Raw genomic sequence first — 25,440 nt, 5'->3', positions numbered from 1 at the left:
CGCAAGACAAGCCAACTATATAAAAAAAAATCCTTTCGCTGATCCCCGACAGACTGTTTTTTTTTTGGGGGGTGGGTTGCAGTTGTCTGAAAAACTTATGTTAATAGATACCTATTCAGCCTGATCTGATTTGAGCATTTTCACTTTGACATATTTTTGTTGGTTTCTGCTCAAATACAAATTTGCCCTGGCAAAAATGTGATTTATACTCCAGTGCAACTTGAATTTCAATTTTTCCTCTTCATTGTGCATTGTTCGGCTGGTGCGACTTATCCTTAGGTGTATATATAGTCAGAACAGCGGACAATAGGCGTGTTAGTTTTGAAATCCAAATAAATGATTACAAACCTGACAAAGCTGGCAACTCCTTTGTCAATGTTACAATAGCTCGGATCGCTTCACGCCTGTTATGCCTCACAAGTTAGTTGTTACTATGTCTAAACGACAACAGAGAATAATGTCATTCTTCGGGAAGGTGCAAGTTCTCGATATGGCAAAGAAATAGTACAATTCCCCTCTATCTTGCTCAATTTTACAGTAATTCGCTTTATCAAGAAGGACGAGGCTCACATTAGTAGAATGTCTTCCATTACTTTTAGTAAGACAGCAGAGGATTGTAAAAATAAAAAATCATAAGACTATCGTCTGTTTGGAAGCTATTTTGGCCATCTTTCAAAAGAACATAGCCTAGGGTCTTGGAAGTGATCTCCTGCTGTAGTTAAGTTATGACAGTACAAAAAGAGTCCACCCACCCCCATTATCAACACAGGCCTAGTGGGCCGTCTTGCGGTTCAATATAAAAATAACAGGTGGAACGATATATTGTGTGAATGATTTCACACGTCACACTAGAGTCGCAACCCCGCACCCAAACTATATGTAAAAAAAACTGCGACTTATAGTCCGGAAAATACAGCATTTACCTTTTGGGGGCATCAGTGTTACATGTAAAATGTACTTTTTGTCTCACTTTCAGAATCGGTCATCTGAGGAGTCCTGAATTGTAACAAAATGTGAGGCAATGAATCAGCAAGAATCTTTGAGCTTCAACATCATGTTGCTGTGCCCGTGTATACTTTCACTAGATGCTTTCAAAGATGCCATTTTATACTTTGAAAACAAGTCGTGGTCTGTTGAGTTTATTCAAATAAAGAATACTTCAAAATCTCTTAGCATTTTAAAATGGAAAAATGCTATTATGAATGGAAACAATTTTTAAAAAAATTCTGACTTTAAAGTTCTCTGTCTTGAACCTAGACATGATGAGTAGACAGCAAACCAAAAAAGTAAAACAAAGATGTTTGTTTCTAATATATTATCAATACTGAGCCAACATTGACGAGTTCACAATTAATTTCTTGATTTTTTTTTAACCAGGCTTGTTAGTAATACACACTTGTTGGGTGCCAGTCTTGACAGCAATAGTATTTTTGTTTTCAAGGTTCCAAATGGCATTTTTGATCATGCGAAGCTTCTTGCTAGTAAGCCAAATGGTGCTTGTACAATGTACACATTCCTATCGTAAGATGGAATGGAATTCATGCATACATAGAATATTTCATACTTGTCTTTTTTTGCGCCATGCTGTCGAACTGAATGTACAGTATAAACTGTTGTTTAGGAAAGGAGATTGCAAGTACATATGCATGAGGGAGCGGTTAAAGAGAATTATTTATCAGGGATAGGCAGAATATTTATGATTCTTATCAAGATTGTATTTGTATCTTGTTAAAAGTGACTACTGTCTCAGTATCAGGTGAATATCAACATGATCAGCAAGCACTTAACACAAAAACGATTTTGTTTCTTGCTCCCTTTTTGAATAATTATAACCTTAATTCGATTTACCGAAGTACTGCAAACCACTAATTGATATTTGCTTTGTTACGTTTTAGGAAATTGGTACTAATGGGGAACCAGCCCCCTAACGAGAATATTTAAAGGGTACTCCTAACACGCTAATAGTAAATTGGAGCCAAATATTAAGAAATGGGGTGGCCCGGTGGATGAGTGGTTAGCGCGTTGGCCTCACAGCTCGGGGGGCCTGGGTTCAAATCCAGGTCGGTCCACCTGTATGGAGTTTTCATGTTCTCCCCGGGCCTGCGTGGGCTTCCTCGGGGTATTCCGGTTTCCTTCCACATTCAAAAATGCATGGTAGGCTGATTGGACACTCTAAATTGCCCCTAGGTGAGTGTGTATGGTTGTTTGTCTCCTTGTGCCCTGCGATTGGCTGGCCACGGCCTCTGGCCCGGAGTCAGCTGGGATAGACTCCAGCACCCCCGCGACCCGAATGAGGATAAAACAGTTCAGAAAATGAATGAATGAATATTTAGAAATGTAGGTCTGCCATTTTTTAAAAGTAAATAATATCCTCTGTTAGTGTTGTAAGCTATCGTGAAAAATCCAACCTTTGCTTCTATGCCACTTTTTGTTGTTATAATTTGCGGTGTTAAACACTTTTATACACTCCATTGTGCCTCTAATCGCTGCTTAACTCGGCAATATTACCACTAAGATGCCTTTAGGCACGTGTTGCTCTTCATTCTTTAGTGCTGGCAGATTGTTGCATACAGCAAATGAATATGGCAAACATGCACTTGAGAGGGTTCATCTTCCAAAATATTGCACAACTAAGTCACCTCTCTCTGTTTACAACAGAAAGTAGTTATCCCACTTCTAGCCACCAATTGGCAGTGTTTTCACTTAGTGTCTGCAAGTGTTCACTAAAGGCGTAGTCTCACCTGTTTGGTCCGAACCAAACCTAAAAAGTCTATGATGAGCACCTTTTGGTCTGGTAGAAACTAGCAAGCTCCGGTGCGGACAAAACCGAGAGGCCTCTTCAGAGAGGCGGTCTCGGTTTGCTTGCAAGCGTACCTATTTCCACATAACAGGCCTATATGGTCACAGGTATTATGGGAAAAATGTCTTCTCAATATTTACACATAAAAGTGATGTTGTTTCAATACCCCGATTGGCCAAATGTCCCAGACCAAAGAAAGCGAACTATAGATTTTCCTGGTGTGAATACACCTTAAGATTGTCTTTCTCCTTGAAAGCAGCTGTAACTACAGATTATGTACCAATAAAAGACATGTCAACATATCTTTTTTTCTTTCTTTTTATGAACGACACAGGACACGTACATTTTATTGATTCAATCAATTTTAATAAATAAATACAGAAAAATAAGTATACATTGCTTCCGAGAGACTATAGGTCCTATGATTACAAAGCAGCGGACATAACACACCAGGGAGAGGCAGGCTGCGACTGTACATGAATAATGGCGATATTTACTCTATATTTTGGATTTTAAATTGCACCGGATCATAAAGCGCACCATCAATGAGTGAGTTAGCTTTCATAAATAAGGCGCGTTTGATTGTATGGAGCATTAGTGCATCAATGTACGTACTGCATTTGTCACATGTTCATATTTGAACTTTTAGTATTATTGTTCATTAACTTATTTAACTTATTCATTAACTTGTTTTAATTGTAGTTTGATCAGGATGAATGTTTTGCGCACATTACTGGAGAATACTGTTGATCAAACAAAATAGGTTCAATATCGTTAAGCACAACTAAAATTACTACATAAAACCCACTGGATTTTTTGGGTGGTCAATTTTGAGGAGTAATCAATGATTTAAAGTGGGCCTATTGTATTTTCCAGACTATTTTATAGACTAAATTATACACAGTTGCGACATGTTTTTATTAGATTTTTTTACTACTACCAAATTAGGTGCAGTTGTTCAGAAGTGATTCTGAATATGAAAACATTAAAGACAGTAATCAGCTCTTGGTCCAAATTTGCCGCTTCCATTGCTACTAAAATACAAATGATAATCAGATTTCACTTTCTTGGATCACCCCTGATTTGAGCATTAAACTGCAGAAAGAAACACATTAGCTGCTCTGCAGGCTACATGGGAATGATGTAATATATGTACAGTAGCTTATTCTACAGCTTTGGCCCTTGTCACTGTACAAAATGTATCTACATTTATCATCTCAACTTGAAATAAGACATAAGTGTAAGTGGAAATACACCGCCGCTGGAAGAAAAAAAAATCTAATCCGCATGGAGTGTCTGTCTCCTCGCCTTATAACGTATTATTCCTAGAGGAACAGTAGTATCGTGTGCGTTCAATGTAACAAAAGGACAACAGGAGTGCCACACTGACACAATCTGGAGGTAAATGGTAACAACAATAGCATGCACAGCGGGTCACGTGGCCCCAATGACTGTGAGTGACCTGTACATCCAAAATACTAGTGTTGTCGCGACAACAAAAAAGGATGAGGCCGAGTGATCAACGGACGGAACATCGAGAGGACGGAGAATGATACAATCATCTCAGTCTGAGGCATATTAGAGCATATAGCATATAACATATATTAACAGTCTCTCAGCTTATATTTAGACGTTTTGGAACCGGAGAAGCGAGTTGTGCAAAGGGAAGAAGGAGAAAGGAGTGCTCTTTATCCGTGGATTCATTGACACAATCTTCTTCTCCTTCGGCGCGGCTCGTGTGCTCGCTTATTGTGCGCAACAACGTGGAGATCGTACTACGCTAAAAGTCACAGTGCGGTCGACAAACTAGCGTTTGCTTTAAACCGTGTTTTTTCACTCGGTGTGTCCTGTGGTCACGCTCAGTCAGCTGGGAGTGTGCGTACGTGTTTGCGTCTCCTAAGCGGTGTCATTCAGAGCACATGGCAACAGTTGTACTGAGCCAGCGGGAGGATCTTGGCTTTGTTGTTGGTGGGGATGTTGAAGGCTAGCGCTTTCTCACACAGCGGCAGCTGAAAGAGTCGCTCACGCAGCTTGAGGTTGTGCCGTTTCCCCGCCGGCTCCACCCTGGAAGCTCCCTCCTCCCAGGACCCCGTGGCATTGTGGGAGCGGGACCTGTCCGTCACAAAGTCCTCCCTCGCGCCCTGGTCCTTTTTCCCGACGCACCCTGTTTTTTGCTTCTGGGGGCTCGCGCAGGCAGCAGCTCTGTTGTTGTTTGGTTCCATCTCCCGGGGGTCGGCTTTCTCGGGGCAGGCGGGCTCCGTCCAGCCCTGACAGCAGGGCACCCTCAAGCCCGTCTCGGCCTCCTGGGGAGCGGGGGGCTCTGGTGCACGGCTCACGAGATTCTCCACGTGACTGATGGGTTGGTATGAAATCACACACGCGCTCTGGGTGTGTCCTCTTTCTGTCTCAGCTCGGTCCTCGTCTTCTTCCAACATCTCCTCCGTTCTTTCTTGCTCTGCCGTCCTATCCTCTTGGTTGTCCTCTCCTTCGAGCACGACCTGAGTGTCCTTCTGCGGTTCACTTGCCGACAGTGACAACAAACCTTCACTCTCTTTGGCCAAGTTACTCCCTTCCTCTTCTTCTTCCTCCTCTTCTTCCTCTTCCTCACAGATCCGCAGGAGAGCTGGGAGGTTCTTTGTGACTGGAGGTTCCTCGGCGGGGGGCGGGTGGAGGGAGTAGCTGAGGTTGACCTGCCGCGGCACCGGTAGAGACTGCGGCTTGGCAGCGAGCAGGTCGCCGGACTCGACCGTTCGGGAGAGTGGCAAGGTCGAGGATAGTGCCCCTGAGAGCCAATGAGGAGGGGCCTCTGGACTTAGCAGAACATTGTCTAACCCTTGTAGCCAGTGATGAGCTTCAATTTCCTGCAGCGAAGCTCGCAGAGAAGGATCCTTCTGGAGCATCCTTGAGATCAGACTGGCAAACAAAAAAAATACAGCAGGTTGAAAAAAAGAGTTCATTTAACTACGACAAGCAATAAATTGAATATAGTATTATTTAATTTCCATCCTATGTACAGTCGTACCTTCACTGACAAATTAATTGGTTCTCTAATGGGTCAGGACTTTTTTTGTAACTTGAAAATTTCGTAAGTAGGTGTACTTTATATGTAATTTCTCTAATTCATTCCATGGTCCTCACACAACTTCCAACTAAACCCTTTAAAATTGGTCCCAATTTAGTTCTCCATGCTCCGGTTTTGTTTCGTTTTGGGATGTACAAGTCCTTGTTATTTTGTAAGGCTTTTTGAGTCATTAAAGTTATTATCATGAGCACAATTCGCCTCGTCCCCTCCTGCTTCCCCGCTACTGGGTCCAAATCCCTCCGATAAGGGCAAATAGAAGAATATCAATTGTACCTCTACTTACGAAATTAATTTGTTCCAAGACTTTCTTCGTAACTTGAAAATTTCGTAAGTAGAGGTGTACTTTATATGTAAATTCTCTAATTCGTTCCACGGTCCTCACACAACTACCAACTAAACCCTTTAAAATTGGTCAAAGTGTCCCAATTTTGTATGAAAGATGTGAGGAAACACACAAAAATGAGAGAAAATTATAAGGAAATGATTTATTAATGTCTTAGAATAAATAAAGCATATGAAAATGTGCCCTGCCGCCACTGAAATGTCCCTCCGCGGCCGTTATAGATGTTATACCCGTGTTTGTCCGCCAGGTGGGGCAAGAGCCCGTTCTACCAGGGCCGAAAGCCGTCCACTTTGTAGTACATTTTAGACGTATACTTTGTGCCCTGTGTGTGTGAAAATATGTGGCAAGTTGCATTTGTAGTTTTTGATCGCTTAAAAAGGGAAATTCTAAATAAAATAACGGATAAGGAAATTAATTTACTTTTGGAGGGATTTCGTAACTTGAATTTTTTTCCTTAACTTGAGTCACCATTTGCATACAAAAAAATTCATAACCTGAAACTTTCGTACCAAGAGCCATTCGTATGTAAAGGTATGACTGTATAATAAAAAAACACAGGAATTAATATTGACAAGGTAAAAACAATCTCATGCTTTCATTTAACAAAGTTTAACAAAGTTTGCCATTTTAGAAAAAGCAAGAAATCTCAGAGAATTTGGATAATTTGAAGTTAAACAATGTCTCTAAACGATTACTTGATCATATCAATAATGGTCAATTAATTTGAGCCTCCATATGTGGTAAGCTTATTGAGAAATTATAACACTTTTGGGTAAAAAAACAACCTAGAAATTAATCTGTAAATATTAAAGAGCATCTCTTAAAGGCAGTCTAATTTTGGATCTCTTTATAAATGTGGTCCATTGCTTGGAGGGGTGCCACGCCAACACACGAGGTGCGTTAGGAATATCCTCAAGGTTGTTCTGTTCAGCTCAAATCCAAAATCATGTGAGCGCATTTTGTGTTGCAACCCATCCCCGCAAGTGTTTGTGGCCAAAACAACCAGCAACTGGGTGCTTGTGCTTACTCAGTGGGAAAATTAACAAACAGTGACTTCTAAACATCATCGTTGACATTGACGTTCAACTCTGCTCCATCTTTTTCTCGCTCAGAATCTAAACTTTCTTTGAAGGCAATACACTGACTGGACTCTAGAACTCTTAAATGACAAACATTTCGATTTGGTTTACATTGACTTTGTTCCTTTATTGTGTCACATTTGTGCCTAGTAATAGATGTTTGCTAGTTATTTTGCACTTTACGGTTCCCTGAAACAATTTACCAGAACGCTTAAATCATTAGCCCTTTGGAATCAGGATTAAAAACACAATTCTTTACCACAGCACATTGATAATTACCCATATAGTTCAAATTTCAAATTCTATGACTTGCTTTATATTGAATGATTAGTTTTATTTCTGTTCTACATTTCAATTGTTTTTGTTTTAACTCTCTTAAATAGTAATGTGACTTGTATGTATCGTTTTATTTGTTTTGGGATTTTCATGTGGTGTCAGCACTTTGCATTCCCTTGTTTTATTGGATTTTCATGTGGGGTAAGCACTTTCCATTCCATTGTTTTTGGGGGATTTTCAGGTGCCGGATTACGTTGTGTTGAATTGTGCTCATCCTGCCTTGCCTAGGTCTCCCCCCACGTTGCTTTGTTGTATTTTTTTCAAGTTTAAAAATAAATTATCTTAGTTTGCGCCTACAAACCACCACCAACTTGCCTCATTGAATCCACTCTACCTCACCTTCACCACACATGAAAACAAGCAAACCTACCACATTGTTGGAGTTTTTATAACTTAAAATATGTAAAAAAAAAAAAAAATCCATTTTATTAGTGTAGGCTGGAATGCCAATTTATTTTCATAGTGTTTGTCTACAGTTAAAAATAGGCAAGAAGAATTGAACGAAATGTCTTTAGCAAGTGGATTTTCATCTTTTTAAAGCCCAAACCACTCTACCAATTGAGGCATGCCAACCCAGTAAGCCTAACTCAGGCAAATGACTGCAGCGTGTTTAATGAAGCGCTTCAGGGCAGAGTCCCAACTAGACCATCAAAATTATTCACCGAAACAAATGAGATGCTTTTCCGGTCAGTAGCTATGTAACACAGGGTGACTCACCACATCTAGTCAGCAAAATTCAATAAGCCTTGAGAATTACACATTTTTTAGTTGAAGAAGCACAACAAAGAGGAAGTAATCGCGTTGCATTGTGTAGCATCATTTCCTTCAGCGGTTAATCTTACTCTCTGCAGTCGCTTGAGAGGCGTTCAGGGATGGAGTAACGGCAATCCAGAATCATCACCAGAGTCTCGCTGTCGTTGGTCTCTTGGAAAGGAGGAACCCCGCAGACCAACATATACAAGATAACACCCAGCGACCAGATATCTGCAACGCAAAAACATACAACAGAATAAATATACACACAACATCACTAGTGTCAAACCAATTTCATAACGGGCCAGGAGGGTACTGGATTTCGTTCCAACCAAATGAGGACACGTTTGCACCAATCTGATCTGTTAGAAGTGTTCACTGATGTTAGGTGCTGCTAGTTTCAGTAGAAAATTCATTATTTAAACTACATTGGTTTGAACAAATTCTAGGGCCCTTTTATCCTTTTGTAGTACAGTGGTACCTCGGCATACGAGTGCCCCTACATACGTGCAATTTGCGATACAAGTAAAATTTCAGGCAAATATTTATCTTGAGATACGAGACAAACTTTGATATACGAGCATACAACGGACGCGAGAGGCTGCTCATAAGAACATCATGGGCACTGTCTTTCTGGTCGCAACTCCCTTGTGTAATGTCTCTACGAGCACTGAGTGGAGCGTTGCAATTCTTCAGTGTTTTTTTCCCGTTAGTCAGTGCGAATGGTGTATATACTACTTCTCGATGGCAAGTGGTCGTGCGTTATTCTATTGTGAGGACATTTGGTGCATCATTTTCGGAATATTTTGAAGCGAATACAAAAGCAAACAACCCTCGATAGTTTGCATCTGAAAGTCAGGGTGGAGGCGGGGCAAATAGAGCCAACCGGGGAGAAGAAAGGTATCAAAATTGAAAACAAAATTAGAATCAAGTTTAGAGTAAGTTTAGATTAAATTTATTTTTGAGTGTCTGCTTCGTAATCCAAGTTCATTTAAATTTGTTTATGCTGTTACGAGCGCGTTGCCATGGAAAAAGTCCCTCCCCCTCTCTGTCCGTCTCTCTCTCCCCTCAGCGAAATCCGTCTAATTTTAGTACTATTAAACACATTTTAGTACTATTAAACCACTATTTTTTTGTTACTTTGTTAATAGATGGCAAATTTGAACAAATAAAAATGTTTTTCCAATCTAATATCCTGTTTTTGGTGTTTTTTCAGAGGGTTGGAAGGAATTAATTCGTTTTTACTTCATTTCTATGGGAAACGTTCACTTAAGTTACGAGTAAATCGATATATGAGCTCAGTCCCGGAACGAATTAAGCTCGTATCTCGAGGTACCACTGTATTGGTTTCACAGCCCTGCATGATGTGAAGACCCTGAAATATGACGTCAGTAAATGGAACATCCATGTTCAAGCGTGAGACTGCAGATGGCCAAGCTTTATGGTACTCTTGACTTGTGACCCACACCCACAGACAAACCCCACACCCACACGAACTTCCTGGTGTTATGCACTTCCTGCTGTAGTCTCCCTCCCTTTTCCTCCCTTCCACTTCGTCTCTTCATACACATCAACAGCCAGACAAAAAGACTGGCAATTATATTTGCGGGCACGCATCCAGAGGCACATTTGCCTATTGTGGATGTTTGCTTTTTTGAAAATGATTTTTTATTGCTCTTTGATTTCTGTCCTTCCTTCAGCAAGTAAGAGCTAATCGAACGTTGAGTCTGATATATTTTAGATTATGTCCAGGTCGCCAAGGGGGTGAAAAGAAAAAGCTTAAAAATGGCTGTCATATCATATGAACTGTCATAATGTTGCCCTTTAAAGTTGATTTTATTTCCATGGACTCTAAAATGCAGCAAGTGGTGGAGTCATTTCTTCCCAAAGGCTCAACTTATAAAAGGCTTATAAAAATCATGCAGAGATTTCAAAGCACAGATCACACAGAGAACAAAGTTTTGTCCATTGTGGCATACATAAGGAAACCTAAAATAAAGTGTTATATTACAGCATATTAAAATATACAAAACATGCAAATGATATAACAGCTAACTCCCCTCACATACACGACGGACACAGCACAAATGTGCAAGTCTTGGATTTATTTTCTTGTAATGTTTTAATCTGTTCCTTTTTAATACAACACCATGCCCCACCCAAAAATAAAAAAATCATTGTTTAGGACGCACCTGTCACGTTTTTTATTGTTCCCTGTGTAGCCTGTCTTCCCTTCCATTTTTTAATCAACGTTCATAAGGTAGGTTAAAAGAAGAAGTATTTGAGTATTTCAAAAAACATGGCTTTTATTATTCTCATTCTGAATTCTGATGCATGTGAAATAACTGGAGTAAATAGAATTCTGATGCATGTGAAATAACTGGACTCAATAGAACAATTCCATAGCACCTGTAAGTGTAGGATGCTTTTTGTAGTGATACAGTGCATCATAGCTGAGGTGATGATGTCAAATGTTTTCTAGATATATATATATACATATACATATACATATACATATACATATACATATACATATACATATACATATACATATACATATACATATACATATACATATACATATACATATACATATACATATACATATACATATACATATACATATACATATACATATACATATACATATACATATACATATACATATACATATACATATACATATACATATACATATACATATACATATACATATGCATATACATATACATATACATATACATATACATATACATATACATATACATATACATATACATATACATATACATATACATATACATATACATATACATATACATATACATATACATATACATATACATATACATATACATATACATATACATATACATATACATATATACATATATACATATATACATATATACATATATACATATATACATATATACATATATACATATATACATATATACATATATACACATATATATATATATATATATATATATATATATAAATCTGTCAGGATTCATTCATTTTCTGATCCGCTTTATACTGACTAGGATGGCAGGGGGTGCTGGAGCCTATCCCAGCTGACTTCGGGCCAGAGGCGGGGGACACCCTGAATTGATGGCCAATCAATCGCAGGGCACAAGGAGACAGACAACCATTCATGCTTATGGAATGTGGGAGGAAACCAGAGTACCCGGAAAAAAAACATGCAAATCCGTGGAGAACACGCTAACTCCACACAGGTGGACTCATCTAGATTCGACCCCAGAACCCCAGAATTGTGAAGCCGACGCGCTAACCATTCACCCACTGGGCCATTGACACAAAATAAGAATGAATACGTATGCACAATTCTTATTACAACCAGATAAGACAGAATGTTGGATTGGAAGAAAATCAGCAAAAACGACATTTATGCAAGTTACGGAAACAAAGGTTTGAATTTTAGTGAGTTATTTTCAAAGTAAAAAAATATGTTGATTGGATGCGATAAACTACAGTTAAAATACATCATTGAGCCCCTTGTCCATCCAGTGATAGCACTCTGATGTCTAATAAACATACAGCCATTGTGTGCCCCTACAGTCCAAACAACTGTGCTCAGTTGTCGCCACACAATATACACAGTCACGCTCGTCTCTGTTTTGAACACTTATGCAACAGGGCGGCCAAGCTATGAATTACTGCACTTTTCCCAGGTCACTGGGAAATGTAATGTGTACTGTATATACAGTAGCAACCATTTGTGGCCTGCTCATCACTGCACTGAGACTAGACATTATTTTCTATATGATAAATATTCATATTTGAATTTCAATGTGTTTCAGAGCAATACACCTACCGTATTTTCACGACTATAAGGCGCACATAAAAGTCTTAAATTTTCTCCAAAATAGACAGGGCGCCTAATAATCCAGTGCGCTTTATATATGGACCAATACTAAAATTGTTATCACGATAAAATAAAATTAATCAGTTGATAGGGTACACCGACTCTACTATTTTCCCATAGACAAAGTACTGCGCAGTGACTGCTGGGATATGTAGTAGTTATTTTGTCAATACACCCAATGGATTGTGGCCTGTATACATCGACATCAATACACCTTGCCGTTGGAAAAGTTACGCTAGTTACCAGCTAGCTACTATTGGCGAATGGATTATGGCCGTCTGGATGAACGTATAAAACTCAGCGTTTTCGATGACTAATTTGGACAATTGTTCAATTCAGACACAGAAAATGAGGACTTTGATGGATTTTTGGGTGATGATGACGTGAGTAAGTTGTAAAATGGCTAAATAAAGTACAACCGAACTCAGTTTTGCTTCCGTTGCCTTTTTAAAAACGTGTTTTTAGCGTGCAAGGACTATATATCCCAGCAGTCACTGCGCACCGGAAACCGGAAAAAGAGTCTGGGGCTGCTTCCAGTAGCCAGCGCTATTGCGGTTAGATAGTCATATATAATATATAAAATATATGCGTCTAAAAAACGCATGTGTTTAAAATACAGAAATAGCACTCATTATCGACACTGCGGCTAAAAATACGATGCGCCATATAGTCGTGAAAATACGGTAACTTTAAATAAACTACATCTAGATAATGTATATTGCTTTATGCTAGACATTTAGAAAAAAATGACAAATGCATTTCTGTTTTGTTGCACTAAAACAACATACATTCATAAATGCATGAATCTATTACAGGGCAAAAGTTTGGACACGTCTACTAATTCAATGCATTTTATTAAGATTCTAGATTCTCACTGAAGGCATCAAAATTATGAATGAACAAATGTAGAATTATATACTTCAAGCGTTCACGGAAATTATAGTATTGCATTGAATGTGGTCTATCCAAACCTTTGGCCTGAAATGTACATACATGCTGGTCAATCATACTGTTTTTGGCATTGCAGACTTTCTCCAACATACTTTGTTTAATGTATACAATTTTTGATGTGCCACACAAAATTCTTGGGAGGGCTGCACTAGAAAAATGAAACTAAAATCTGCTATGTAGTTGGATTCAGCCCTATTAAAAGCCCAAACTTTTTAATCCAAGTATGAAGATGATCTTCCACAGTAAATGATAAAATATGGACATGGAAATGAACTTGATGACACTTGCTAGAATGAAAAAAATGAATTTTGGGGGAATTTTCCGGTGCCACGTGTTGTCTCATTAGACTGAATGGGACTGTGTGTGATGCAGTGTGCAGCATGATCAAGAAATTGAGAAAATGTTTCTTAACTCAGAAAAGGAAAATTTTATCTTGGTGTCTTATGTGAGAGTCCTTGTTATATAATGCCTAAGAGGAGAGAAATTCGTTATGTCAGACCAAATGAGATGATGCAAAAACACCATTTCTGGGCAATAGGGTAACCAATGCTCTTGGGACTTGCATAACAAAAACTATTTTTCCCCACTATTTTTTTGCAGAACACTGGTGAAGTGCAAGTGTCGATGGACAAGATAGCCTGATCCACAATCACTGTTCCAATTTATCCCGGAACATGTGTTTTCAGAACATGTTCTTCATTAGCACAGGCAGCTAGCTATCCATTATGAAAATTGCCTTGTACATCCTGAACAGAAAATGGCCTTTTCCAAACTGATTTCTCAACCAAGTTAGTGAGGAATCTTTGATGATTCGTTGAAGCTTTTAATTAAGCGTTGCATGTGAGCCCTTAACACGGTTTCAAGACATGCATTGCAATACTTTTGTCCATTTACACTAGTAACTCCACCTACAAAATGTTCAGATTACAAAACCCTTTGATATGCAAATTACTGTTCCCATTTATGAAAACAACATCCAAGTTACGAAGTGGAGTTTGCGTGGGTTTTCTACGGCTACTCCGGCTTCTTCCCACATTCCAAAAACATGCATGGTAGGCTGATTGGACACTCTAAATTGCCCCTTGGTATAAATGTGAGTGTGAATGATTGTCCATCTCCTTGTACCCTATCCCCACACAGTCATATCAAAGATTTAAGGCAGGAAATATCAATTTGGTAAAACAATATCAACTACCGATATGAAATGTAGAGCATATCACTCAGCACTAACTGTAATATTTTCCTGATTCAATGATCAGTCTGAAGATGGACTTAATATATATTTCATTTTCATTTAACAAATTTACTAGGAATCATTGTATTTATTATATAACCTTCAGTCTCATCACAATAACTGAAAACGGAAATAAAAAAGCATAGCGCCATCAATAACAGCACATCCTTTTTAGAGTACAGTACACAGAGTAATGGGTAAATATTATATAACAGGAAGCTATGTTTATCTTTGTAAACGACAAAAGGCCCTGTGGACAAGCCTGTTTCTATTCATTATTATCAACATCTGTTTTCTATTTTATACGTGAACAAATATGGCCTGATTCCAAAGTATGGTACTTCTTTTACCAATCACGTGTCAATCACAAGACAGACAAAGAGACAAGATTACCATTCCCAACCTTCTTGCTGTGTGCTAGTAATGACTCACCCGCTGCTATTAAAAGCGCACAATATTCTAATAGAATACACAAGAGACTTAATTGATTCACTGATGGTAATGCTTTTAAACAGTACATTTTCTAATGTGTGTATAGAGTATTTTAACTCTTATCTCAGAGATATCGCCAATATACTTTTCTCTTGAGTGTTGTTCCACTTGAACATTCACTACTTCTTTTACCTTTAATGCAATTGTTGTTATACACAGTACTCAAATGAAGAATTGAAATACAGTGTATAACTAATTTAACACGAGAAAGATTGAGACAAAAGCCGTATGAAGAATAGTACCTTTCAAAGTATGGAAACAGTCTTGTCTTTACAAAATGGCTACCTGACAATAGGCATAAAAATGACTGTAACAAAGACTTGTTGACTGCCACTAAACAGCGAAAATAATGTTACAGAACGCAATATTACAGAATGCAAAGTTCCAGCAATCAGCTCTCAAACAGGGCTCTCAAAACCAATTCTGTAAAGGGCCACAGTAGTCTTTGCTCCAACTCAACTGATTATATGTACCATATTTTCACACCTATAGGGCGCAGTCAAAAGTAAAACATTTTCTCTAAAATGGACGGGGTGTCCAATCAGTCGGTGCGCCTTGGTTATGTACTAAATTCAAAATTTTGCATAACCCTGACCGCTTGACTGACTGGTTTCATTCATCGTGTCCTTGGAAACTAAGCACCTTTTCTATGGGCAAAAAACTGAAAATACACCCGCAACTGAGACGGCGCCCTTTCAGGCGCTGCATCCTATAGGTGCAAAAGTTGGCCTCTTGTTCCGTTTGAATGAAAACCTGCACTCACTGCAGCCCTTTGAGGACCGGTTGGAGACCCATGTTTTAGAAAGCAAAGGTTGCGAGGCCTTTCTCTCTTAGTTATTGTTACTAGGATTGGTCGCAAGTGATTCAGGGGGCCGGACGTCGAAGGATAAATGCTGCCTTTGGCATTCATCTGTAAAATTGAGATGTTGTATCATTTTAATCTCATCAAGATTTAACATACTGTATTTTCACAACTATAAGGCGCACATAAAAGTCTTACATTTTCTCCAAAATAGACAGGGCGCCTTATAATCCAGTGCGCTTTATATATGGACAAATACTAAAATTGTTATCACGATAAAATAAAATAAATCAGTCGATAGGGTACACAATCCTCTACAGCTCTCAAAACCACGGCAAGCAGCCCCCGACTCTACTATTTCCCCGTAGAAAAAGTACTGCGCAGTGACTGCTGGGATATATAGTTCTTTTGTCAATATACCCAATGGATTGTGGCCTGGCGATCGGCATCTACACAGCTTTACGAAGCATGGAAGACAGCGTTGGAATAGTTACGCTAGCTACTAGCTAGCTACTATTTGCGAATGGATTGTGGCCTGGCGATCGGCATCAACACAGCTTTACGAAGCATGGACGACAGCGTTGGAATGGTTACGCTAGCTACTATTTGCGAATGGATTGTGGCCGCCTGGACTAACGTATAAAACTCAGCGTTTTCGATGACTCATTTGGACAATTGTTCAATTCGGACACAGAAAATGAGGACTTTGATGGATTTGTGGGTGATGATGACGTGACTACATAGTAAAATGGCTAAATAAAGTACAACCGAACTCAGTTTTGCTTTGGTTGCCTTTTTCAAAACGTGTTTTTAGCATGTGGGTGTAGCATGTATGTTTAAGCTGGTGTATGTTTTGCCATGCCTGGCTGCGTCTATAAAAACGCTGCATCCTTTGTGTGTGTAAAATACAGAAATAGCACTCGTTACTGACACTGTGGCTAAAAATACGATGCGCCGTATAGTCGTGAAAATACGGTAATATTTAACTTAACAGTTGAACATTTTCACATCTCACAGTAAAAAATGTTTGTAGTTGGTAGAATTACAATGGATCGAAGGTATCATTTCTACACTATTTTCCTTATTCTTGATGAGTCAAAGACTTTTACTTGCCTGGCAGGCAGCGTGGGTTCACTTCCTAACTTTCTAGTCAGTGAATGTGTGAATGCGCTATTGGAGGGCTGTTTCTGGATGATTTGTGATAAACACTACAGCAATTTTTCATATTCACATTGTTATATGTATTTCCAGTACTACCCTAGTGGAAATTAGCCAAGGCCAGATAACACGGAAACACAAAGACATTTATCACCTGTGCTCTTATAGTGAGTCGAGTACCACAAAAGTACCCTGAAGATGAGAAATAGAAAGATGACACACACTTACACTTTCCGCAGTGTTAGCTCCACTGCAGAACGTGCCCAGTTGGCTGGCTTTCTGAGACTGACCCAGATACACACGCTAATCCTTTGCAGTCATATACACATACACACACCCATACTCCTAACGTACATTACACACAACCACACAGGCAGAAAAAATGTGAAAGGAGAAATAGTACAAGGACTCATGATTTGGGACATGAGGCACTGAGAAAGGTTACTTAAATGGTATCTTAGAGACGCACTGGCACAGATAGGTGTTAATACATGCTAAACAAGGGGGAGAGGCGGGGGGACAAATCTATCATGTAACCTCACCAATGTGCAATCTGCTCAATTGTGCACGATTCTATATTATCTCTTTCGCAAAAGCAAATTTCATAGTGGGGACATTATTGGTATTAAACTGGCAGTCTCAGTGATACCTTTGCAAAAAAATAAAAATAAAATACAGCGAGCAGCACAGGAATGAAACTTGGATCTAGATCAACACTATGTGAAGTGGTCAGGCAAAAAATTGAATCGAATCAATCAAAACAGAAAACACATCAACATCGTCATTGTTAAGATACGCTGTTGTCAACAACAGTGCCTTGTCTTTTTTTATTGCTATTGGTGAAAAAAGGTTTATGAATTGAAGTTGATGCATACCAGACTGAAATATCAGCAAACATTTTATCGCTGACCAAAGAATTAAAACTGTACCATATTTTCATGAACTCTAAATAGTGAATATTTATTAAAAGGCTCTGATATACAGTACTTTTGCCATGAAGGGCTCAAGAATTACAGAACCCTGGATTAAATATCAATCCTGTGATTTAGTAATATGAGCAATGTAACCTTTTTACTGGAAATCTCCAATCCAATAGTTAATTGTGGTTAGCAATTCATTTAACTAAATCCAAATAAAAGAAAGGGAAATTTCAATGAGGGGCTGGAAAAGTGGGAACAGCGGTTTTTTTTTTTTTTTTCGGGTGAATTGCATCATTACCTTTTGGGGTATTTAGGTGTTTTGTAGACGTTTGGACTCCCTTCGCAGAAGATAGTGATCCTTCTGCATCCAGAGTGAATAATGCACTCTTGCTTACATTGGCTAATTAACAGTACACAATCAATGGGTGGGCAGACCATCTATAGACTCAACTCTCAAGAGCAAAGGTACCTAACGCGTCAATTGCAATTGGCTGGTCAAATTCAAAGATAATACTAAAGAAAGGAAGGGAAAAAAGTTCTACATTATAATTTTTCCTGTTTTAATTTGTCTTTTGGTTGACATACACAACAACAAGTCTTTGCATAGGTCACATCACATGCAGTCGACCTTTTCTGAGACTGCAAAACACTGCCATCGTCGAGCGTAAAATACAAGCATAGTGTCAGATTGATGCACTACTAGAATTTTTACCACACAATGACACTATTGAAGATGAAGTTGAGGCACAACACAGCAAGACAGTGGAAAGCAGATTCTTTCAAGCAAATGCTTCATTCAGAGTAGGTTTCCTTTCAATGCAAGTTATCAGCAGATGGCAAAAAAAATCTTAATTTTGTGTACCAAAATACAGTATTTCAATGTGCATAGTGTATAAGTATTATGGGCGTCCAAACCGGTCCTAAAGGGCCACAGGTTTTCATTCCTACCAAAGATTATACATTTTGACCAATCTGGTGTCTTAAATCTATAAATAAATGTTTATTTTGCCTGCAGTGCATTCTGTTGAGAATGACGTACCATGTGACTGCTCTGCATGATGACGCCTCAAGTTTAACTTTATTACAATATTAAAGAATGATTGTTTCATTGCTTTGATGAAATTAAAGAAATCCTATTTTTGATGTCATTTTTATTTTGAGGGTTCGACAAAACAACAAGCACGAACATGCAAAAAGTGCCACTTCACCATCTGTTCAGCTTTTCACGCTTTATTGCCTCCCAGGTTTCAATAAAATTTGCAGGAGTTATGTAGTTTGGAGATGCAATCCATTTCATAAATCTATTTTTTGCATTCCTCTAATTTCTCCAGAAGTAATGCAAGTCCACTTTTTTTCTCATTTTTCCAACTGGGTACTCGGCTGCAAATGTATCATGCCTTACCTTGAAATGTCTTTCCACATTACACTCTTTTTGTTATTTGACAATGTTTCGCTACCAAGCAAACATGCAGGCAATCTTTCTCCATTAGCAATAAATGCAAATGATTCGATCCAAGGAACGTTGAAAACCTCTGTTTTCCTCAGTTATTTTTCTCTTTTCCCCTTGGGATCCACGGCCCATCACGCAGTCACCAGTTTGTTTACAACAGCCACCTGCCTAGCATCCCGCCCCGCTGATAGAAACGTGTGTGGCAGGCTATAACGCAAATCTTAGTTAAGTTAAGAAATGTTTGTGTCATGTTTGTCCTCCTACAGAAACCATATTAAAACAAAAAATATATTTCTCTCCCCTATATTCCATTTTCAAAAGTTTTTGAAAAAGCTCCTGGGAGCCAACAGGGCAGCAGTAAAGAACCGCATGCGACTCCAGAACCTTGGTCGCCAACCCCCGGGTTAAACTGTTTCTGCTGGATCAGTTGGAACAAAACCCTGCACCCACTGCAGCCCTGTATGAAAAAGTTTGGACACCCCTGGTCTATTACATCTGTGTTCAATACAAAGTTACAAAGCAAAGCTTGCAGAATACTTTTTAGAGGTTTTAGAAATATAATATAGGTTTATCAATCTGGGTCGTTTCAAAAGTAATTGGGAAGGCAAAAAAAGGGTGACCGCCCTCTACACTGCATTGAAGTAATTTTTCAACCGTTACTCATCTATCGTATTGATCATTCATAACAGCAAAATTAGTTTGAAAAGATTCTTACCCACAGCTGGAGCATCATACTCTTCTCCCAGCAGAATCTCAGGTGCAGAATACGCCAAGGACCCACAGCTGGTGGCCAACATTGTCCCAGGTTTGAATAAGTTACTGAAGCCAAAGTCTGTTAGTTTCACAGCCCCCTGCTGAGGAAAGAACACCACATTCTCTGGCTTGAGGTCTCGGTGGACCACGTGGAGCTCATGGCAGTAAGCCACAGCGCGCACAATCTGGGCAAAGTGGCGTTTGGCAGTGCCTTCTGCAACACCAGTCTCATGGCGGAGGATGTAATCATACAAGTCACCCCCCTCCGCCAGTTCCATCACCAGGTAAAGGGTGGTAGGCGTGTCAATGACTTCATAAAGGCGAACCACATTCGGATGTTGCACACGCCTCATGCATCTGAAAACAATAGGAATCAAATTCAAGCTTTATATAAGGTAAGAGAATTCAATTCATTTTCTGTAGGAAGAAAACATGATACCTGACTTCCTGTAAGAGGTGGCTTGTTGCCATGACATCAAGTTTGGTCTTGTCAATCATCTTGATAGCAACTAGTTGCCCAGTGTTGACGTGTCGAGCTAGTTTGACCACAGCATAGTGGCCCCTTCCCAAGGTTCGACCCACATGGTAAAGTCCGTTGAGATTCAAGCGGTTTGATTTGAGATGTTCATCGAGGGGCGGGATATTCTCTCCACAGTCCATGTTGATGTCAAAATTGATTTGATATGAATGCAGGAAAAGGGCTTGCTTGGTATTTTTTACAGGACCTAAAGCTTACTGCATGGGGGTTGCCTAGCAGTGCAAAAAAACAAAGCGAAAATGTCAGTTTAGTATTTTGCAGTAGCAACAATATTCGTAATAAGGCTTCAAATTCCAAGTTTTCATTACAATCTGAAGATCATAATATGGACCAGGCCCAACATCCCTTCATAGAAGCTGGCCTAACCAGAGAAGTACACATTTATTCAATAAACCATTTTGTGATTCTATTTGTCCAAACTTGCGAACGTTTGGCTACATTCAGAGGGCTAGTCTGAATGCTAAAATTCATTCATTCATTCGTACTACGCATCCATGAAAAAGTTGCAGGGGTTGCTGGATCCCATTCCAGCTGACTTCGGGCAAAAGGAAGACTACACCCTAGACCACATGTGTTAAACCGATTCCGCCGAGGGCCGCAGTGGGTCCGGTTCTTTGTTCGAACCGAACAAGTGCCGACATTTTAACCAATCAGGTGTCTTCTAAAATAAGTAGCACCTGACTTTAATTAACTGATTACACTTGCAAAAGGTATTCTCTTGTTGAGTTGAAATGAAAACCTGCACCCACTGCGGCCCTTTGAGGACCGGTTTGACACCCCTGCTCTAGACACCCCATGTCTCCCTCCACCAACACACCTGAATCAAATAATCAGGATCAGGATCAAGCTCATGGACAGCTTGGTGATTAGTTGATCATTTGATTCAGGTGTGGTAAAGGAGAGAGATATGGAAAACAGACTGGATAGGGGCCCTCGAGGACTGGAGTTGGAGACCCCTGCTCTAGACCAAGGGTGGCCAAGTCCAGCCCTTGAGGGCCGCAGTCTGTTTTTCATGTCTCCCTCCACCAACACACCTGAATCAAATAACCAAGATTGTTATCATGATTCTAGACAGCTTGCTGATGAGTTGATCATTTTATCCAGATGTGGGTGTGGGGGAGACATGGAAAACAAACTGGATATGGCCCCTCGAGGACCAGAGTTGGGCACCCCTGGCCTAGAGTGTAGTCTGCCAAATAACGTAACAAGCAGCTTCAGCTCAAGACGATGACAACAAGGTTATTCAGCTCATTCTAATACAGATATGCTGTCAATCCCCGACTGCTTCGCTGAATTAAGTCTTTTCCCTCTCAACATCTCATCCTTAACCACCTATGACCTGGCGTCCACGTGTGGACATCACATTTTTGGTTGTCAAAGACTACAATGTTAAATTTTGGACTACAAGAGCCTGGCGTCCACTTATGATGTGGACATAATTTTTCTAATAAACTACATCATGTAAAAACATAGTTCTTTTTTTTACACTCATCAGGTCCCAATTAGCCTAAATATCAAAGAGAAAATAAAAATGCATGCCTTGCAAGAGTTTGGGTCTTAGGAGGTTAAGGCTCTGCATTTTTTGGTTTTGCAGTTGTTTAGTGTAATTAATCATTTGCTATATTGAAAGAAATACTTTCCAACACTGACCAGTTATGAATAAGTTCAGTCTATACTCAGAGAGACTATCTTAAGAGAATTGCCACGATGGGATCCCTCAAAAAGCCTTTGAAAAGTTTCTTCCTGCTGAATATTGACCTGTAACCCTTCACTGTCCTTGACTGCATACCTCCACCTATGCCACAGGTGACAAACCAATTCCACTAATTGAACTAATTTGACAACCCTGGCCTTTGCCTTCCTCTTTCCTTTACGAGCCAATATGAAATGATTTTTCTCTCTGTCAGACATTTTTTTTTAAGAATTTGTTTTGTTTTTGTGATGCATAACTAAATATGTGCACTGTCAGAATAGTGCTTATGCAAACGGTTGGGAATGTTGTGCTCAATTTACCAAGTAAGTGTGCTACCATAATTTTTACTTATACAGTGTGCATCTTGGATAGTTCCACTAACGACAAAACAATTTAACAAAAGTACCAAACTTAAATAACACATTAAAATAAGATGATTATGACATACTCTTTGAAACTTATCATAATATACAGTACCAAAATGGCTCAATGGTTGCGTGGTTAGCGCATCGGCCTCACAATTCTGGAGTCCAGGGTTCGATTCCTCCTGTGTGGAGTTTGCATGTTCTCCTCTGGGCTTTTGTGGGTTTTCTCCGGGTACTCCGGTTTCCTCCCACATTCCAAAAACGTGCATGGTAGGCGTGTTGAACACAAGGTGTCCCCTGCCTGGTGCCCGAAGTTAGCTGGGATAGACTCCAGCACCCTCTGTGACCCTTGTGAAGATAAGCAGTTCAGAAAATGAATGAATGAATGAATGGTATTAAGACAACCAAAACTTGGCTACTAACAATTCCCGTAAAAAGTTGATATCATTGCTTGTTCTGGTCAGAGTTTCACAGACAGGGATATATCTATATTTCCAATATATATGTATACGTGTTAAGACCTACCGTATGCATGCATGTACATTTATGTGTATGTATGTATATATGTGCTAAGCAACACGCTTATTTATTTATATATTTATTCATTAACTTTCTTATTACCTATCTATTTATGTCTAAAATGCCTTTCCTATTCCTGCATCCTCACCCTCTTGCTACTGTGATAACGAAATTTCCCGAATACGGGATGAATAAAGTTATCCAATCCAACCCAATATTATTGGGATTATATTATACATTCTACAAAATTCAGTTTACAGTTAAGGGTTGAATGAATTACAACTAAGGCATACTTGACTCTAGTACTAAAAAGTATTACAACAAGGATTCAACAGTTAATCTGTGGACCACAAAATTACATTACATTACAAAGTAGAATATCCGCCATACCTCTTTGATATTTAACTTTTGCGTAGAAGCAATTATTGTGCCAGTGTCAGTCCAACTTAACAAGTGTTCTTTCTATAGCTATCAACCCTTTACGCTGTGTGGGGCAGTGGTGCAGAGTGATCCTCTTTGTTCCAGTCCCAAGATTTTTTTTATGTAATCACATAGAACACATGTTGTCTAGTTTATTATGGAAGTAGTTTAGAGACAAAGAACATCAGCCATATTGCATACGTGTTATGGTTAGCCCTACATTTTTCTATGACCTCATTCTTTGCCAGCCTATGTATATTTATAGTACTCATACAGTATTATATTGTGGTAGTTAGCAGATTTCAAATGAACCCTTTCAGGGACGGTGATTCGCATTCACTGCCAGCCCAGGTCACAGAGTATGTGTTGTTGTATATAAAGTAAAATAGGGAAACCTACCCATTGCAAAATACATGCAGGCAACAAGATTGGTAAAAATTGATGTCAAATGGGGGGCACAACAAATTGACCAGAGGGCCACAATTGGCCCTGTCCTATAGGAATGTAAAAGAAAAAATAATAATTCGTGCATAAAGGGATTGAAAACACGACATCCAAGGCGGCCCGGAGGGTGAGTGGTTAGCGCGTCGGCCTCACAGTTCTGGGGTCCTGGGTTCAAATCCAGGTTAGTCCACCTGTGTGGAGTTTGCCTGTTCTCCTGTGCCTGCGTGGGTTTCCTCCGGGTACTCCGATTTCCTCCCACATTCCCAAAACATGCATGGTAGGCTGATTGGACACTCTAAATTGCCCTTAGGTATGGGTGTGAGTGTGCATGGTTGTCCGTCTGCTTGTGCCCTGCGATCGGCTGGCCACAGATTCAGGGTGTCCCCCACCTTTGGCCCGGATTCAGCTGGGATAGGCTCCAGCACCCCCCACGACCCTAATGAGAATAAAGCGGTTCAGAAAATGAGACAAGATGAGATGGCAAATGCTTGCTTGCCATCCAATGGCAGTGAATGACAAAAGACAAAAACACTGTACTGTAAAGCAGAGAGAAGAAAAATAATGTTGCACTGAACCCAATTTACATACCAGTTAAAATAAAGTACAGCACTGTAGTAAACATGTCTTGCTCCAGAGTCGAACATTTTCCATGATCTCATATGCCAAGAGGCAACAATGTTAGTCTTTCTCAAATTACACTCACCCTGCACAAATGGCACGCTTAATCAATATTGTAAGAGGAGACCTTAATGTATGCCACTGGTTGTGTATGGGCGTGTAGTTGTATGAACCTGTGTGTGTTTCTATGCATGCGTGTGTGTATAAAAATGTGTCATTTACGCGGATGATGTCATCATGCGATCTTCCCAAGGGTAACAAGTCCATCTGACATCAGCGTCCGTCACGCTTTCTGTTAATCGCGATTGTCTTTCTCGCGCGGGCATCTCATCATCTCCATCCATTCTCATCAGTAATGCATCTCAACCCGGCTCACTGTTTACATGAGGCTAAATCGCCCAACCGGCTTAAAAGGAGGCCTTGTCACGTTAATAAGCGTCGTATTAATTGTGTCTGGACGCGGTGTCGCCGACGGAGCTGCCGAGCGCAGCTGTTCGTACTTGGCCGAGCCGACAACGGCGGTCCCGACCTGGCCCATCCGCCATCCCGCTGACTGGCTCCCTTTCCGCCGTACACCTCCGAGCGAAGACGAGCCGTACTAGGGAAGGCGAAAATTCAACAGCAAGGGCTAAAATAATGAAAAAGACTTACCGTCAGAGGTAGCATCCCGCACGTTCAAGCCGTGGGGGCTTAACTCCACCGCCGAAGTCAATAACAGACAACGTAGACGAGCGTCAGACCTACGATGGCTCCTTTTAGCTCCATGTTGGTTTTTTTTGCACACTTCCCTCTTCGACC

The 25,440-nt window shown here is 39.8% G+C and overlaps 2 protein-coding genes across 5 annotated transcripts in view; one reads left to right on the top strand and one right to left on the bottom strand.

Annotated features, from left to right (window-relative positions):
* The window catches only part of ano10b (anoctamin 10b), a 23,753-nt gene extending 20,651 nt beyond the window's left edge, over positions 1-3,102 (top strand). For all 4 annotated transcript variants that reach the window (XM_077595908.1, XM_077595909.1, XM_077595910.1 and 1 more), the window contains one exon: positions 977-3,102. In XM_077595908.1, the coding sequence (XP_077452034.1) occupies positions 977-1,000 (24 nt within the window). In that variant the 3' untranslated portion in view covers positions 1,001-3,102. The remainder of the gene's footprint in view (positions 1-976) is intronic.
* snrkb (SNF related kinase b) lies at positions 3,073-25,440 on the bottom strand. The gene is made up of 5 exons (XM_077595913.1): positions 25,294-25,440; positions 20,485-20,795; positions 20,008-20,402; positions 8,483-8,624; positions 3,073-5,713 (listed from the first exon to the last, which is right to left on the bottom strand). The coding sequence occupies exons 2-5, from the start codon at positions 20,703-20,705 to the stop codon at positions 4,711-4,713; spliced, it is 1,761 nt and encodes a 586-aa protein (XP_077452039.1). The 5' UTR covers positions 20,706-20,795; positions 25,294-25,440; the 3' UTR covers positions 3,073-4,710.

The sequence above is a fragment of the Stigmatopora argus genome, chromosome 3 (assembly GCF_051989625.1).
Source record: "Stigmatopora argus isolate UIUO_Sarg chromosome 3, RoL_Sarg_1.0, whole genome shotgun sequence".
NCBI lineage: Eukaryota > Metazoa > Chordata > Actinopteri > Syngnathiformes > Syngnathidae > Stigmatopora > Stigmatopora argus.
Note: the sequence above shows the minus strand (reverse complement) of the source record. Positions and strands in the feature narration are given on the sequence as shown.